This window comes from Fulmarus glacialis, unplaced genomic scaffold, assembly GCF_000690835.1.
Source record: "Fulmarus glacialis isolate BGI_N327 unplaced genomic scaffold, ASM69083v1 scaffold4307, whole genome shotgun sequence".
In the NCBI taxonomy this organism is placed as follows: domain Eukaryota; kingdom Metazoa; phylum Chordata; class Aves; order Procellariiformes; family Procellariidae; genus Fulmarus; species Fulmarus glacialis.
The window spans coordinates 57609-74034 of NW_009222575.1; the positions used below are offsets into that span (position 1 = coordinate 57609).

At 35.9% G+C, this 16426-nt stretch overlaps 1 protein-coding gene across 1 annotated transcript in view; it reads left to right on the forward strand.

The window, feature by feature from the left end:
• Positions 1–16426, forward strand: part of LOC104079450 (chromosome unknown open reading frame, human C10orf11) — a 40000-nt gene that overhangs the window by 14178 nt on the left and 9396 nt on the right. The window contains exons 2-3 of the mRNA XM_009581490.1: positions 1828–1992; positions 12480–12619. Of these exons, the coding sequence (XP_009579785.1) occupies positions 1828–1992; positions 12480–12619 (305 nt within the window). The remainder of the gene's footprint in view (positions 1–1827; positions 1993–12479; positions 12620–16426) is intronic.

Here is a 16426-nt window from a genome sequence, read left to right on the forward strand (position 1 = left end):
CACTGGCTGAAATGTTTGCTGATCTCTCGTCTGATCTTGACTTTGGCAAAACCAAGTTTGTTGTGACCCTTTGCTGAAATAGCTAGCTTAATACAGCATGCTAGCACAGCTCTTAACGGTGTACAGTTTATGTAGGCCGAATCAAGTTTTTTCCGAAACAGCTTGTTAAAGGCAAATGCAAAAAGTGCGACTGTTGCTGTCGTGGTTGTTTCAGTATAAAGTTTATAATAGAGGCTTTTGTTCTTTCAGCTTCAGAAATTGTAGTCTCAATGCATTGTAATGCATAGATATGCTATAGGGTGTAAGCATGGCAAATTTTCTTCAGGTCTGGCTGCTCAGCATCAAAATGGCATTAGTAATAGTTGTACCTCCCTTTCAGAATGCCAGGTCAACAGACTGTGAGTGCTTTGGAGTCCTTGGACTGAAATACACTGTTTCAATGTTTTGCAAATGTTACTTGAATATTCATAGTTTAGTGTACAGTACCCAGTGCAAAGGTCATGGACTTGATTTCTTTTGGTTGTTTGAACCCTCTAACTGTGATTTATATGTGGTCAGTAAGTTGTATCTACAAAAGTGGTATCTTGTTTTTGTTGGACAGATGAATGTTAAATTCTCTAATTTGAAACCCATATACTTTCTAATAATATTTGTATTTTCTTCCAGTAGTAGTGCCTGTAGAACTCTCTAACAGGGACCTTGGCTGTATTTTGGTCTTTGCCAAAAACTGGGAGGAGGGTGAGGAAATCCCCTCAGTATAAATGTCATTGGAAACTGAATAAGTAGTATAGGCTGCATCTCCCTTATTAATCACATTTTATAAAACAGCCAGGAGATACAGTGATGATCTTCCCACCGGTAGGCGTAGTAGATCAGCTGTCAGGTCATGCAATCTCAGCATATCTTTAGGTGTCTGGTAGGTGAATGAGCTGTGAATGCATGTCTGTGCGTATGCTCTGTATACCATGCATCTTAGTTGATTCATGTGTGGGGTTTTTTTTCCTGTTGGAATGTGCAAGCATTAAGAATTAAGTTTGGAGTAGATGCCTTAACAAGGTACAAAAGTGGGGTTTTTAGGGTTTTTCCCTGTACTTTGCTATCAGAGGAATGAATACCTCCAGAATCTTGTTTATTTACAAACCGTCATCTGCACTTCCATGTTGTGAAATGCTCCTTTTTAAAGCTGCTCTCTGCAGTCTGACCTGTGGCTTGACAGTGGGACAGTAAGTTCCAAAAAGAAACCAAATACCTTTTCAGTCTGGAGTAATTCTGAATTTTATTTTGTAGAGAACATTTTCTTTTGTTTGCAGGGACTAAAGAAGCAAATTAAGTGGTTAATAAAAATGAGAAAAAAAAAAAAAAAATCCCTTGTCCATTTCCTATTATTGCATGTAAGGTAACTGCTAAGAAATGATACTTGAAGTTGTATTTATTATTGTTAGCGGGGTATGATATTTCTTGGCAGAAATGATGGATGACAACTTAAATTTGTGTCCAGGGAATGAAGGTGAACTGTGACAGAGTTATTTATCTTGGGAATGGAGGTTAGGGTCAGGCGAGGCTGGGTGCCTGAAGGCACAAGACATTGACAAATTCATCCTGCAGGCCCCATATCTGAAGCCTTTTGTTTTGGATCCTGGCTACTCACTAAGTGACCCCCATCCTTCATCCTGCCAACATATGAAGGATGTGTTGCAGTGCCAGCACTCCCCTTGCCACTAATGCTTGTCATTCACTCTTCCGACAGGCCCAAACCAAAACTATTCCCACTCCTGAAAGGGAAGGTTAAAATATTTATTTCAGCTCATAATGGCCTCCCTGATTTAGTGGAGTATCATTTTTCCTGTTGCCTTTGTCGTTTGCAGGTCACTAGAAGGACTGAAAACATTCAGTTACTTGGAAGAGCTGATCTTGGACAACAATCTACTCGGAAATGACCTTCTGTTACCCAGGTTACCCCACCTCCATACCTTAATGCTCAACAAGAACCAAATATCCTTTCAAAGAAATACCTGCAAAATGTCAAATGAGTTTTATGTGTCAGCCAAATTAAAGTATGTGAAATATAGTTCATGTGCAGACAAAGCATTCTCTCGTTTGGCACCAGGAATACTTCATAGTAATTTATTATAGGTCATTCATAAATGAAATGCACCATTATATCTTCCTGTTGCTCCATTTTAGTGAGAGATCTAAGTTATGGCTCTGAAGAAATCTTTCTAATAGATAAAATAGAGAAAGAAAATAATGTCAGTGCTACCAGCGTGCAGCAGTTCCTGTGTTTGCTTGGGGTTCTGTTGCAGGCTGACCTCTAGTGGAATAGAGAGTGCAGTGAAACGCTATTAAGTTTTTATACTTTAAATAGCTCTTAAAACATTAAAGTAAAATAAAATTAAAAAAACCCCAAGAAATGTAATACCTTTCTCTATTTTAATGAAGTTGGTAATATGCACAATTTGGTAGCTGCTGTGCAACCGCAGATGTAAAAGCAAGTCACTGTATTCTCGGTGTTTCAACTCTGTATAAATTCATATAAAATCAAGTTCTTAATACGTTAAAGTATTTAGATGGATGGTTAAGTCCATTCATAACCAATCAGGCACTTCTCCATATGCCTGAAGTTAGTGCCTGCTTAAGTTTATTCAGCATAAATATTTCAGCATTTGCCCAAGTACTCTGCTGAATCAGAGCCCCTTGTCTGTAGGCTTATAGATAATGGTCTGTAAAAACTAATTATCTGTAAGCGCTGGGCATGGACTTGATTATTAAATAATTTTCCCATACTTTGACTCTTCTGGAGATTTGAAGACGCGTAATATATGGGTTTACAAAAGTGAAGGGCGATCAAATTGTGGCCAAAAGGCCAACTGAGGCCTGCAGCGTCTTAGAGCACAGACCATGAAAGCCCTCTCCTTGCAATTGCAGCGTGAGGACAAGGCTGCTCAACTGCAGGCTTTTATTACAGACAATGTAAACAGAGAGCAATTTACCTCCTACTAAAGCAAAATCCTCCTGCTGAGGAGGATAAAAATAACTGCAGATTCTACGATTTCTGCACTTATTTTTGACTCTATAAATAAATAAAAATCAGCAGAGTAACTTTCATTCTTGGGGCCCTGGAAATTTGCCAAGAGTGTCTCTTGAGCAGTGACGATCATTACTGTGCTAGGTATTTGGCTAGATTTCTGCTTAATGCCAGGATTCTGTGGATTGGATTTGAGTAACTGGTTTTATTGTTTGCTGCCTGAACTGGGCATGCTTTGATGAAGAATGTACAAGAACATTTCTGCTGATGCTATGGGTGATGGTATGTCTGGTGCAGCATATCTCCTACAAAGCGTGAAATGTAAATTTGGCTGTAAGACCCAAAAGCATGTGAGTATATTTGTCCTTTGGGGGGGTGTCAAGGAGGAGCTTTGCACTTGCTAAAAGGAGGGCAGGTGCATTGAATAAGAACTCAGAGAACAAAATCAGAGGGGAAAAAAAGATCCTGTCAGCAGTATTCTTTAAAGAGTTTCTGCTGGTCTCACAGACATACTTAAAATACTACTGTCAAGTGAGTAAGCTCTCAAAGTCAATGATAACATAATAAGAAGGATTTGATCTATCCTGGGATTTTTTTTAATTCAATCTTAAAACTATGAAGTTAGAGCTTTGAGAGTATTGAGCCTACCCATGCTATAGAAATAATGTATACATTTTGTAGTGTGCTGCCAATAATTGTAACAGAGGAGTTGCAGAAATGCTTGTAAAGCACCTAATGTATACAAACTGCCTAGAGAAGAAAAAAAAAACCACTGTCCATCATTAACATTTTGAGCCCTAGGGAGCAGTGATCTCTTGTAGGGAAGATACAGCAGTCTTCAGAAGCATGGAGACCTTCGAGATTCCTCTCTTCAGTGTGGATACCATATTTGAAAAAGGTGTCTTTTGAACTTGAATCACTTCTTTTAGTAAGTGATTTCTCTATAGAATTCTTTTAAAAATGTTCAAATAAAAATGTACATTTAATAGAATAATGAAATACATTACAGGAAAGATTGTTTAGTATATGACAGTAGCACTAGAGAAAGGACACAAATGAGCAAAGAATACTGATCTGAAACAAACTTCAATTGGTGGAATAACTTACCATGTATACATAAATATATACATATGCAGAGGGAGATAAAAACAAACAAAAAGCCAAATTGAGCCCTGTGAAAACTGGAATAACATGTAAACTTTAAAACTCATATGAGAGCTTTCTGGGTATCTCTTAATATTACTGTACTCTTTGCTATTTCTCTCCTTTTATTTTGGCTTCATTTTGATCCAGATCCTGTTTTGATGGTTCTGATAAAAGCTTTCTACTCCTTTTACATGGTTCACTTATTGTGTGGCATTGTATGTGTAAATAACATTTGGCCCCTCCTAACATAATGTCTGGATACAGTGTACAAATGTGAAACCTTATCTCTAAATCAGGTAAATACTTAGAAGAATCATCTAGTATTTTTTTCTTCAAACAGTGGTTGCATATTTCAGTTACAGTTAGGCCACTACCAGTTCTTCTACTAGAAGTGGAAGAAGCAAATTTAAATATTACTATTTTAAAAAGTTTCCTAGTGTTATACATCAACTTTTCTGTAATGTGTAATCTGTTAAAAATATTTTAAAATGCAGTCTATGTATCTGAAATACATAAAGGATAGTTACCAACATTGTGCAGTATTGGATTACATATGTCTAACATGCTTTTTTCATGTGTATAGTATGTTTGTTTTTACAAAAGTCTGATTTACTTTGGGAAACATATCATCTTAGTTTCTCTATCAGACACAATGGATGGCAGAAAGCAGTACAGACTAAGATGGATGGGTGGTAGGTAGGAAGTTGGTTTTGGAGGACGACTCACGATTGCAATCACCCATGCTTGTAATAGGAAGCCTCTTTTCTCCTTTTAAGTGTGTTCACTAGATACTAAGGATCAGTCAGGAAACTTCTAAATCAATTTATTCCCCTGTGTATGTTATTGCAGTGTGAGGTTTCCTGGCTTTTCACTGTGCTGATCACGTGTGTTGTTACAGTGGGACTATATAGTATAGACATTTCAATTTCCTTTACATTTCAATCTTTTTAGTATTTGTTAAAACTACTCAAAAGGGCAGCAGTGATAGTTTGTCAAATATATATACATGTATGCTGAAAATTAGATGGTGTTCACTGCCTCACTTCAAAATAGACAAGTCTGATCATGAACCAGATCTGTGATTCTCTGAAGTAAAAGCCCTATTTCTTAGTCCAGTGAGCTGGTCATCCATTTAACATACATTCTATATACTTCTAAAGAACTGATACCAAAATTGATCTAGAATAAAGGTGTTGAATGTAGATGTAGAATGTAGACATTGAATCTAGGTCTAGGTTGTGAATGGTTTAGAGAAAAACCAAAATATTTCACACCATAGAGTGGGAAATTGAGAGCTGGGCAGAATGCCCATAATGGTATATGCATTACTTATGTCAATACTTATTATTATCAGTGTGGTTCAGATCTAAGGATTATATGTTCTTGAGTCTTTGAAAACAGCGTGGATCGAGTACCTCAGCTGAAGAATGTACTAATAAGTACTTCTGGTATAATCTGTCTTCACAGAGGTCTCATCATAATGCCTAACAGTTACAGATTTGTTTAATCCCCAAACTGTAGATTGTAATTTATTTTGCTTTTGTGCTTGATCCTACATTGTCCCGAAGTGCTTGAAGACCTAGAAGTCCCAGTCTGACCAGAATGTTATTATGTTAAGTGCTGAGGACTTGATGTTTAGGTTGAGTGAATATGTTAAATACATAAATTGTCTCCTATTATGCACAGATCCCTATCTCCACTAAACAAAGATCTAAGCTGAAATGGTACAGCAGTCTTCCTGCATATACTTCTGAGCTCTCCATGCCACAACTGCAGATTTGGCTTGTTAGAGAACCGCAGTACCTGATGAGCCAAAAATCTTTCTTCTAGAATAAAGTGTACCTGAAGTAAAAATCAAGTAATGTGAATACCTGATGCCAAATATCTATGGAAGAGGAAGGTCGTCTTCAGTCCAGGCGATTCCTTATCCTGTCTTACAGCAATGCTTGGACCAGTTCAACTCCAGATGTCAGAACTTTTAGAAAAATGGCGAGCTGCTGCTTTATTCTTGATTGTCTTTGTGTTGCCTTGGGAACCTTGAGCAACATTTGGGCAGAATAGTGTTTTTAAAAAAAAAAAAAACCAAACGCCAAACTTTTAAAGAAAGGACATATGGTTTCAGGATGGGCCTCTCTAGAAAACCAGAAATGTAGTTTGATAGCCGGAATAGAAATATTTCTCCTTTTTCTCACATTTGTATACTTAAAAACATTGAAACCTGGTCTTCAAATCTGCAGCCTTGGAACCATGGGCTTTCTGAAATACCCTTAAAAGCACTGGCAACTCCAGCTACAGAAAGAAAACTGATGCTGCTCCAGTAGGCAAAATGGGATTTTTTTTTCCCAAGTATTCAGTATGCAGAAAGTTCTCCATGAGATGTATGAACTTAGTTAATTACCACCTGTGCTGCACCTTTTCCTTCTTGAGCAAAATGGTTTTAAAGTCAGTGAACAAGACCTTACCTGAAGGCCCTATCTCCCTACCAGATAGAGTTCAGGCCAGAAGATGGCATACAAATGACTGTGCGTGACATCCTATTGCACATACAGAAGGGGAAGATATATACTTGCATATTGCAAGCTATTTCTGTGGTTATCCAACCTTGAAGACCTAGCACATTCTAATGGAAAAGCGTTCAGGTGGCAAAGATCTTTTCACACTGCATTCAGAGGAGAATTGGTAACTTCTGCTTCAAGGCTATTTGCCTGTGGAATAGCTTGTGATTGCTACATCATGTTTGTGATAAATTTAATTGAAGCAAATGTTTCAAATGGGAATAAATAGAGGTACCTTGCTCATTTATGACTCTGGTAGAAGTGCTATTCAGCTGCTTTAATGTTAGGTTGATTGCAGCACCTGCATGACAGATGGTTAGCTGGCAGAAGACTTTTGAATGACAGTTTTGGGTCTTTCTACGTGTTGGTCTGGAATTCTGTGTGATATTTCTGACATTCTCTATGTACGTATTTCAAAAATATTTTGAATGTAAAGCTGTTTGCTCTTTACTTTGTCTCTGCTTTCAAGAACCTCCAAAAGTGTAATCACAGAAGGTCATTAACATAAAAAGCTCTCCTGCGACTCTTTTGGGGAAGTGGGATGGCTAAAAATTTGAAAAGAGTAAGTACAAACTTTTTGAAAGAAAATGGTGGAGCAACTTGGAAAGCACTGAGAGAAAGGAAAAGAGTGGTTATTTTTCTTATAAAGTCTATGTATTTGAGTGTGTGACTAGTAAAAAGAACTGCTGGCAGAGAAAAAGATTACAGAAAGAAATCCCAGATTCTCTTGCATGCTTCAAACTATATGCAAAAAATAATTAGTAGTGAGATGGGAAATATGTATAGCTTTGGATAGTTATATGTTAGCATAGCATTTGTATAGAGTTATATAGAATAATTTCATTTAGAAACTGTTAGCAAAGGTTGTGTTTCTGCATAAGTTTGATCAGCAGTTGTCCCTGAAGAACAACCATGAATATGGTTATACCAAGAATACCACTAAGAGAGGAAACAGTATGGAGTTTGGGGATGACCAGCATCAGTCCTTGGTACTTAAAGCAGTTGGACCCTTATATTACTCTCTATAAAGGATTCATGCAGTGTCTGTGCCCTGAAAATATACTGGAGGGGATAGTGAAAGGACACAGCTGAAGAGACTCTTGAGAATACAGAGGTCTGGAATAGTGAAACACGTGAGACATTATCCAGCAGTTTCTTTGTGAATCCACACAACCTCTCAGAAGTAAAACAGAATGGTCTTCTTATTATACTGGCTGTCACAAGACACAGCTTAGCATCAAAATGGCTGTCCCTGCTTGTGAGGTTCTCCTAAAATTGACTAAGCAAAGTGGCATTATACTATCCACTCAGAGTTTACAACTTTGACCTTGTTCAAATGTAATATCCCCTGGGGACAATTTAACTTTGAATTACACCAATCCTTCCTTGGTAGTAGTCTTCAATACTGTGGAACTAATCTTTGAAGGGTTTGTAAGGGGCCATAGTCCTGACTAGCACTAGAATTTTAATTCAGGCTACAAGATTTTCTACAAAACAAACAAACAAAAATGTTATGAGCTTGCATAGACAGTTAATTCTTAGCCAGAGAAGGGAGATGCATGATTTGCTTTGGGCTTTTGCTTGTTCTTTTTGCCTTCTGGAGAACCTCAAAAATTATCGTATTGGGTACCAGATAGTGAGTGAAAATAGACAAGTCAGAACATACTTATTTGTAGGAAATGTTTGGTTGCCTAAAACTTGGAAAAAATTCTGTTGCTCTGCAGCTTAATTGGACCCACCATAGTACTCTATTTTCCAACTAATTCTATTGCTAATGTCTCAGTGTTGCTGGTAGCATTTGTTTTTCTGAACAGAAAATATGGTCACATAGTTGTGTATGCTTGTGCGTATGTGTGCTGTGAACAGTCTACTGTAAATATGCATGTGTGGTATACATAGGTGTAACATAACAAAGAGGCTGAAAAAAGTTGATCTGAGTATGAGGGATATCCAGTTCTTGTAAATGTTTCCCTAATTTAAAACTAGAAATAGTGAAAGAAGTTAGTATAGTCTTTTGATGAGGATGAAATTTTAAAGTATGTCTAGTATGTTTCTGTTAATTATTCATGGAGGTCAGGTTGTGTTTTTGGCGGGGACCATTGTTGTATAATTGCTGAGAATGTATGTTTTAGCTTGTGAACTAAAGAGCTGAAGAGTTTAAAACTTTTGTTACAGATTTGTATTTCAGTCAATGTTTGTTAGAAAGAGAGGCATTAATAGACTGGTAATGATGACACTGTTGAATTAGGAGATGGATCGCTACACTAAGGCACTTTAATTGTCATAACAGTGACACTTTAAACCAGTTTTCAAACAATAGACTATAGTGTAAGTATTTGCATCACTGTTACATATTCACCTGGTGACCAGTGACACTGACTTCAGAAAGATCAGTTCAGGGCTGTTGTCACAGAGCTTTAAATAAATAAATAAATAAATATTCACTAGCACTGTCCATGGATTTAATTGTGGCTTTCCTTTTTGGAGAGAATGGAGCTGAAACTGGTCTTAGAAATGGCACAGCAGGATTTTGCAGCTCTTTGGCTCTGATTGCACCAATATGACACTCCTTAGGCTGCAATAATAAACCGTAAAAGGGAAGCTGGCAATAAAATTTCAGACTTGCTTTTGATTTTCTCCCTCTGTATTTTCCTAGCATTGTTTTAGAAAGACTTTACACTTTTGGTGGCATCGTATAGTTCCCATATTGTGATTAAAATAAGTATATGACATGCTAATTAACTAAACAGTACACTAGAAGTGCAGCATGACTTATGACTCATCTCTGAGATACACTTAATCGTGAGAATTTGAACAGGATATTATTTATTTTTTCCTACATGCTTTGTAAAGAATAACTGTGATGGCAGGTGGATGGGGCTTCTTCGAAAAATAATCTGTACCTTGTATTTTGTTTTTTTTTTAAGAGGGACGAGAAAAGATAGTTAAAGTCCTAAAGAACAGAAATTTTAATTATTTTATTTATGATATAACTGCTGATTCTGGCACAAAAAAGTTGACTATCATAAGCCACAGGTTGATTTGTTCTCAAGTGTTGCTGGTGTCCTGTTATTTTTGGGCTGTCCAAGCCTACAAAGCTTTAACTTTTCTCTGAATTAGTAACCTTCTACTTTTGAGGTGATTATGTCTGATTCTTGGGGTTTGTCCTGTGCACATGTTTCTGTTGCAGCTGAAGTTGAAATAATGCTAGGATGTAAATATCTATTTCAGGAGAAGGAGATGAGTAAATGATAACAAAGAAAAGATCTGGGGAGTCTCACACAGAACTGCATGGTAAGAGGTCTGTATGTGATTCCTGGTCATGCTTGCCTGAGATAATTTTTAGGGGGGTGTTTCTGCATCTAAAATCAATGGTCAGGGTTTAGATATGAGATATTAGAATCTAGACACTAATTTCAAAATTCGGGGAGATTTAGATTTTTGAGATGCAGACTATCAACTACTGTTATTTAACCAAAACTCTTAGTGAATTTGCTGTCTCTCCCTTTTGCTTTCCATAGGACTTTGATGCATAGTCTTTTTGCAAATCTAAGCTGACAGTGCTCTTCATCATTACATATCTAAACACATTTTGATATTTCCTCCTAAGTCTGCATGGTCAGATGGGAGTTAGAATACATGTCATACTCCACATTCAATTGTTGGGGAGAAAAGCTTCTACCCCAGAAAAATCTCTACAGAATTGACAAGCAAAAATTACTCCATAGAAGAAGAAAAAAGTTTGGGGTTGTTGTGGTTTTTTTTCTTTTCAATAGGAAATAGCCAGATACAATCTAAGCCTTGCAATAACTACCCCCCTGTGTGTGATTGCTGTTATGGAAATAACTGTCTTTTGTAATAATAAACTATTTCTCTCAGGGAACCTTTTTGCAACTTAAGCAATCCTGCAAGAAATTAAATGTTTCTCCTGGCTGAGGGAGGGTGCCAGATTCAAGCACTTCTCTAACAGTCTTAGGAAATTTTAAAAAAGCCTTTCACTTGAACACATGTGGGAAAACAGTTTGTGACCTTCCTATCACAGTCACATTTCACATCACTTTCACTTCCTGAAAGAGCCATGAAAAAGTTTATATATGAGCTTGAGGTCCAGATATGAGAAGACGAGAATTAGCACCAGATTTTGATTGGGAATTCATCCTGGCTAATAAAGAAGGTTTATATCATATGGTGCTACAAAAAGACAATTTTTCATAGGGTCTGGTTGATGACTTACTGGTGTATAGCATTCCATAATGTGGCTTTGCCAAATTAAAAGTTAGCATTTTTACCTTTTTAATTAATTCATAGAACTAATTTCAAACCCTCATTTTTCTCACTCATGCAAAATATTTGAGTATGATTCCTCAGACCTTATGGGACAGAACATTAACTATGAGTGTAGATACATTGATTTTAATATATTAAAATTAGTAATTGTCAGCACGATCTTCATGTCTGTTTGGAAACAAAATAAACTTTCAGACTTAGAAAAGGAAGACCGCGTTTTTAACAATAAAGCTGCTCTTTCCATTCTGTATTGCTTCTGTTGCCCTTAAGATATTGAGGTGAAGAAATAAAGTAAATTCCATCAGCTAAAAATAACAAAGATAACAGAAACGCATAAATTGAGTATAAATAATAGCAACACAAGTGAACTGAGGATTTAAAACAATAGTTGCGGTTTCTAACAGCAGGAGTGGATAAAAACAGAGCAATGAAATGCCCTTTAATGATTTTGAATAATTATTACTATTGTCTAAGTCAGTCAATTTTTAAACATTGAAAACTTTTACGTGTGTATGCATGGCATCTTTTTTGACAATCACGCCTTTTTCTTTGCATGTATATTAAAGTAAATAAGAATGTATAGTTCGACTCTTAGACTGTCACACTATAACAAAATAATTTGCTTTATTTGATCAATCAACAGGGTGCAAATGGTTGAATATTATTGTTATGCTTAAACCTAAGCTTTGATTTCTGATATTGCAGTGGTTAAAAGATAGTTTAACCCTTGTTTGCTTGTTTGTTTTAACATAGTTTACAGTATCGAAGGTGTATCATCATTATTTATGTTCTGAGCAATATAGTTAATTTAAAAAGCCTCGTGAACACCAAAATATAAGGCTATTTTAATGAAAAATTTTATGCTTTACAAGACTTTAGAGCTTCATATGTAAAATACTTGTAACACTGAAGTCTTTAAGTTGCACTTAGTGAAGCATTAATTCACATATACTAATTGAGTAATTACGATTGTGTTGCTGTGGCACTCAAAACGTTTATATGCTGGGAGTGAAAGTGCGTTGTTGTGGTTTGACTTTTTTCTTTTTTTTTTTTTTTTTTTAAAAAAACCTCATTTTCCAGTGGACTGAATATATTAGTGATGAATGTGCTGTGAAACTAACTGTTTGTTTCCATGCTGGAAAAGTTTCATGGCTCCAGCAATTGCTAGCCATTTTACCACACAGCATCCATCATTTTGTCAAAGTTTTAATGTTTTGTAGTGAACCACCTAGGAAAGAAAGGAGGAGAAAAGAATGACAGAACAGCTAAATTCTTTCATTCCATGCCAAAAAACTGACTGAAGTTTATCCCTGTTTGCCCTTGGAACAATTAATGTGACATTTTCCTGAATGCTATACTAAATTTGATTGTCAGTTATTGAAATGTATGTTTAAATCAGCAGTGATGCAACTCTAAGTGCTTTTTTCATTAATGTCGTAGAATCCTTAACCCACAACCTTTGACACATAACAGAATTAGAAAGCCTTTTGGACCATTTGGCTGAAGTTGTGCCCTCACTACAGTATCTCAGTTTGCTTGGAAACATGGCCTGCCCAAATGAACTAGTCTGCAAAGAAAAGGATGAAGATGACTACCAGAGGTACAGGTTAGTGTTTTCATTTGTAGATATGATAAGGTATGCCAGTTTTGTTTTATTACCAGAAAAATATTGAACGAAAACCAACTCAGAGTCTCAAACAAACATCTACTCTATTCTGAAAGCATTGTGGCATATTCTGCCATGAAACACCTGGGAATATGAGTAACCCCATTTCAGCGAGATCACTCTCAGCAACCCTATTTCAAGAAATATTTCAGTGCTGTACAGCACATGTTTGAGTTGAGCAGGTGTGCACAGGGTTTCCTGAGTGTGGGTGCTCATACGTGCCTACTTACGGCCTTTCCTTCTGTAAGGCCAAGGTAAGGCAACATTTATATATTCTATGGGTGACAGTTAATTAAAAAAAAAAAAATCACTACACTCAGCCAGTTGCATTGTCTTCTGCTAACATTCGGTTATGGTGATGAGTTTCTTCTACCATGGTTATCAAGGCATTATTAAAGAACACAGAAGAAAGGACTCCTCCTGTGTATTGTGCTGCTTTACTCAGAGCAGTTAGTGTTTAGATTCAAATAAGAAACCCCAAACTATCTCCATAATGTAATTTTAATGAGCTACATTACACAAAAGGTCACCTGGAAATTAATATGGAAGCCTGATAAAATGCTGTATGTCCAACTGATCCAACTGAAATATTGCTAAAAATTACGAGGGTTATTTTTTAAAAAATAAAAATAGTTATTACTGATGATGACTGGGAGTATAGATCCCAAACTTATGGAATGTCTGCTGAAGTGACATAATTTTCATAGCTATAATCTTTAGGCAAATGAGACATTGATTATTAAGAAAAAAAAAAAAAGTCATTGGATTTCTTTTTCCTTGCTTACATCTGATACAAGATTTCAGTCTTTGTGTGCTGGCGTTTTTCACATAGGCTGAAAATGGCTGTCTGAGGCAAGTCAGAGCCAAGCAGCACTGGTGACCACACTGCTGACCTTGCAGAGCCTGAGCTTACTTTTTATTAGCAGATCACCTGCAGTATTCAGAGTTATATAATAAAACTTTGATTTTATCTTCGTGTAATCCAAACTCTGCTGTAGGAGTTAGTATAAAACAATACAAAGTGACGGAGACTAAAAGCAGGTTTATTGGGAAGTGGCGTGAATTTGATGCACCAGTTTATTGCTCATAAATTCTGTAGGTTGAAACAACAGCACAGCTGTCTTGGGTGTGCATATACTTTTTTCTTTGTTCCAAATTTTTGCGAAGGTTTTCTAGGCTATCATTAGACTAAAGACTTTCAGCTTTTGAATCCAGCTTAGCTGTAGCATTTTGGTTTTCACCAAGTAGAGCAGCCTAGATTTAATAAAATATTTTCCCATTGCTTTCACACTTAAGTGGAAGGTATGCCTACTATCCAGCTTATGAGAGTGTAATAGTGCTGTCTCTATGTAAATTTATGTGACATTTGCACTAGAGAATTGCTTAAAAAATGAATTATATTTCTACAGTTTACTGTTTTTCACTTTAAGTATGTTTTCTGACAATATGTCTCCTATTAATCATTTAAGCAAAAGTAGTACGTTAAAGGAGCCATTCAGAGGCAAGAACCCATGGTTCATTTAGTGCTGTCTGAAAAAATTCTTTATTGATTGACATATTCTGTGGTTATGTGATGTAATATTTATAATATGTCACACAGCCATACATCAAAACAAGCATGTCTGTTGTTTCATTTCAATGCAAAAATGTTGATTTCAGAGAGGTCAAGGTAGTTTTAGGTCACATTGTGGCAAACCACCGTGTCAAAGTGTGAAATGATTGTATTTATGCATCTGCTGGAAACTGCAACATTGCTTTCATTTTCTTTCCCCTCAGTTTTTCAAAAACCTGTTTTTTTTTTTCCCATAGAAACTAGGTTAATTAAAGCTCTTTTAAGAAAGAAGAGTGGACTTCTAATTATTTGAATGATTTATGGTTCTGCTGCTATAATGAAAGCTTCCTGATCCTTCTCCATAATTATTTGTTACATTATATGAAATGTGTTTGCAAGGCAACATTAGACTCAAAATCCAAAAGTATCTATCTGTCTGTCTGTCTTTAGGGGGGAATATATTCACTACAAGGTGGAACCGATTAAAAGTACTCTGCTAATTTTACTCTGAATAGCTAATTCAGAGTTTTGAGTACATGTTCTGAATAATCTTGGACAAAACTTTTTTCTTCCTTTCCGCAAACATACAGATTTATCTCTCAGATTTAACAGCAGCAAGCTCTTCTGAGTGAGAAAGTATTTATATTTTATCAAACGTATTGCTTCAAATCTCAAAAGCAAACATTTGAAATGGCCAGTTTCAGCATTTTTTAATGGGTTGAAGTAACTTCTTTTCATAAGATTTTTTTTTTGAGAAAATTTGTCACACAGAAAGCACAAAAGATTGCATTTTAATGAACCTGAATTATGTAAACATTTCGCTTTACCATAAACTTTAACTGGTTTTGTTTTGTTCTGAATAGGAACTTCTTTTTGTAAATTTTTGCAGTGACCATTGGAACCACAGCTTCATTTTTCATTGAGCTTTAATTTCATTCCTCCTGAGTTCAATTAGAGTTCAGGCTATTTAATTCCTCAACCAGAAAGAGAAAGGTGCTAGAAATCAAAGCTTTACTTAATCTTGTCATTCCAACAAACTGAAAAGATCTGTAAAACCCCCAAAATCTCAACCTTAAAAAAATGTGGAAAATAAAATTTTTAAAAACTCAAGGTCCAGTGATTTACTGTGATATTAATAACAGAGATAAAAAGTAATATTACATCTTTTAAAAATAATTAGGTTTTATCATAAATACTTGGAAAATGTATAAAACTATGCTTTTTGTCAAGAAGTTATGATCTGGTTGCTCAGGTAATCCATTGGTATACCATTCTATCAATTTCAATACTAAAGCTTTTCCCTAGTTTTTCATTAAAAATAGGTTTTATACAAAAACATTGTTGTGATTTTTTTTCAAAGTAGTTATTTTTTCTAAGAAAGTGGGATATATTTTTTGGGGAAAAAAAAAGAAAACCTTTTTTTTTTTTCCCATCCCTGTTATTCCTCCTTAGCTTTCAAATGTGTAGGAGAACAAATTGATGAAAACATTTCTATGTTTTTTATTGGAATTTTTGCTTGGACAGGAAAAGAAAATGGAAAATTCCCTTCTGCGATATTTTTATAAGCAAACTTGTTTGGTTCATTTTAAAATCTCATGGTTTTTTCCATCATTGTAAAATGGCTTTCGTTTCGTTCTGTAACAAGAAAAAAAAAAGTGCCATAAGTTCTTACTTTTTTTCTGTATTTGGGAGGTGATGTTTTGTAAAGGGGTATCTTGGCGGTGAGGGCAAGGGAAAGCAGAATATCTAAAATATAATCATGATAGGAAAGTTTTAAAAGCTTTTGGCTCAAACAGGAAGCAAGAAACACAGAAAAATAGCTTGCAAAACAGTGCATCCTCTAAAATAACCTATTCTACAATCTCTACTTTGAAGATTGCGTGAAAGCAAAGGTCATGACCCGGAGATCAAAGTAACAGAAGTCAACACAGTAATTGCTGGTTGCTTCTCTTGTACCCGCACTTGGTCAGTCCTGTGGGTGTATTGTTTGCAGTGAAAACTTCAAACGTGGTGTTACTGAACTGTGAAAAATCATCTGGGTCAGAATGTATTACAAAGCGTTTGCTAATGCTGCAGGTGACCTCACCTATTTTCATTAAAGTGATATGATTGTGAAGGATGTATGCTATGTGTGAAGTTTTCAGTGCTTGTTCACTCTTCTTTGCTCTTTATTGACATTTCCTGGAATGATGCAT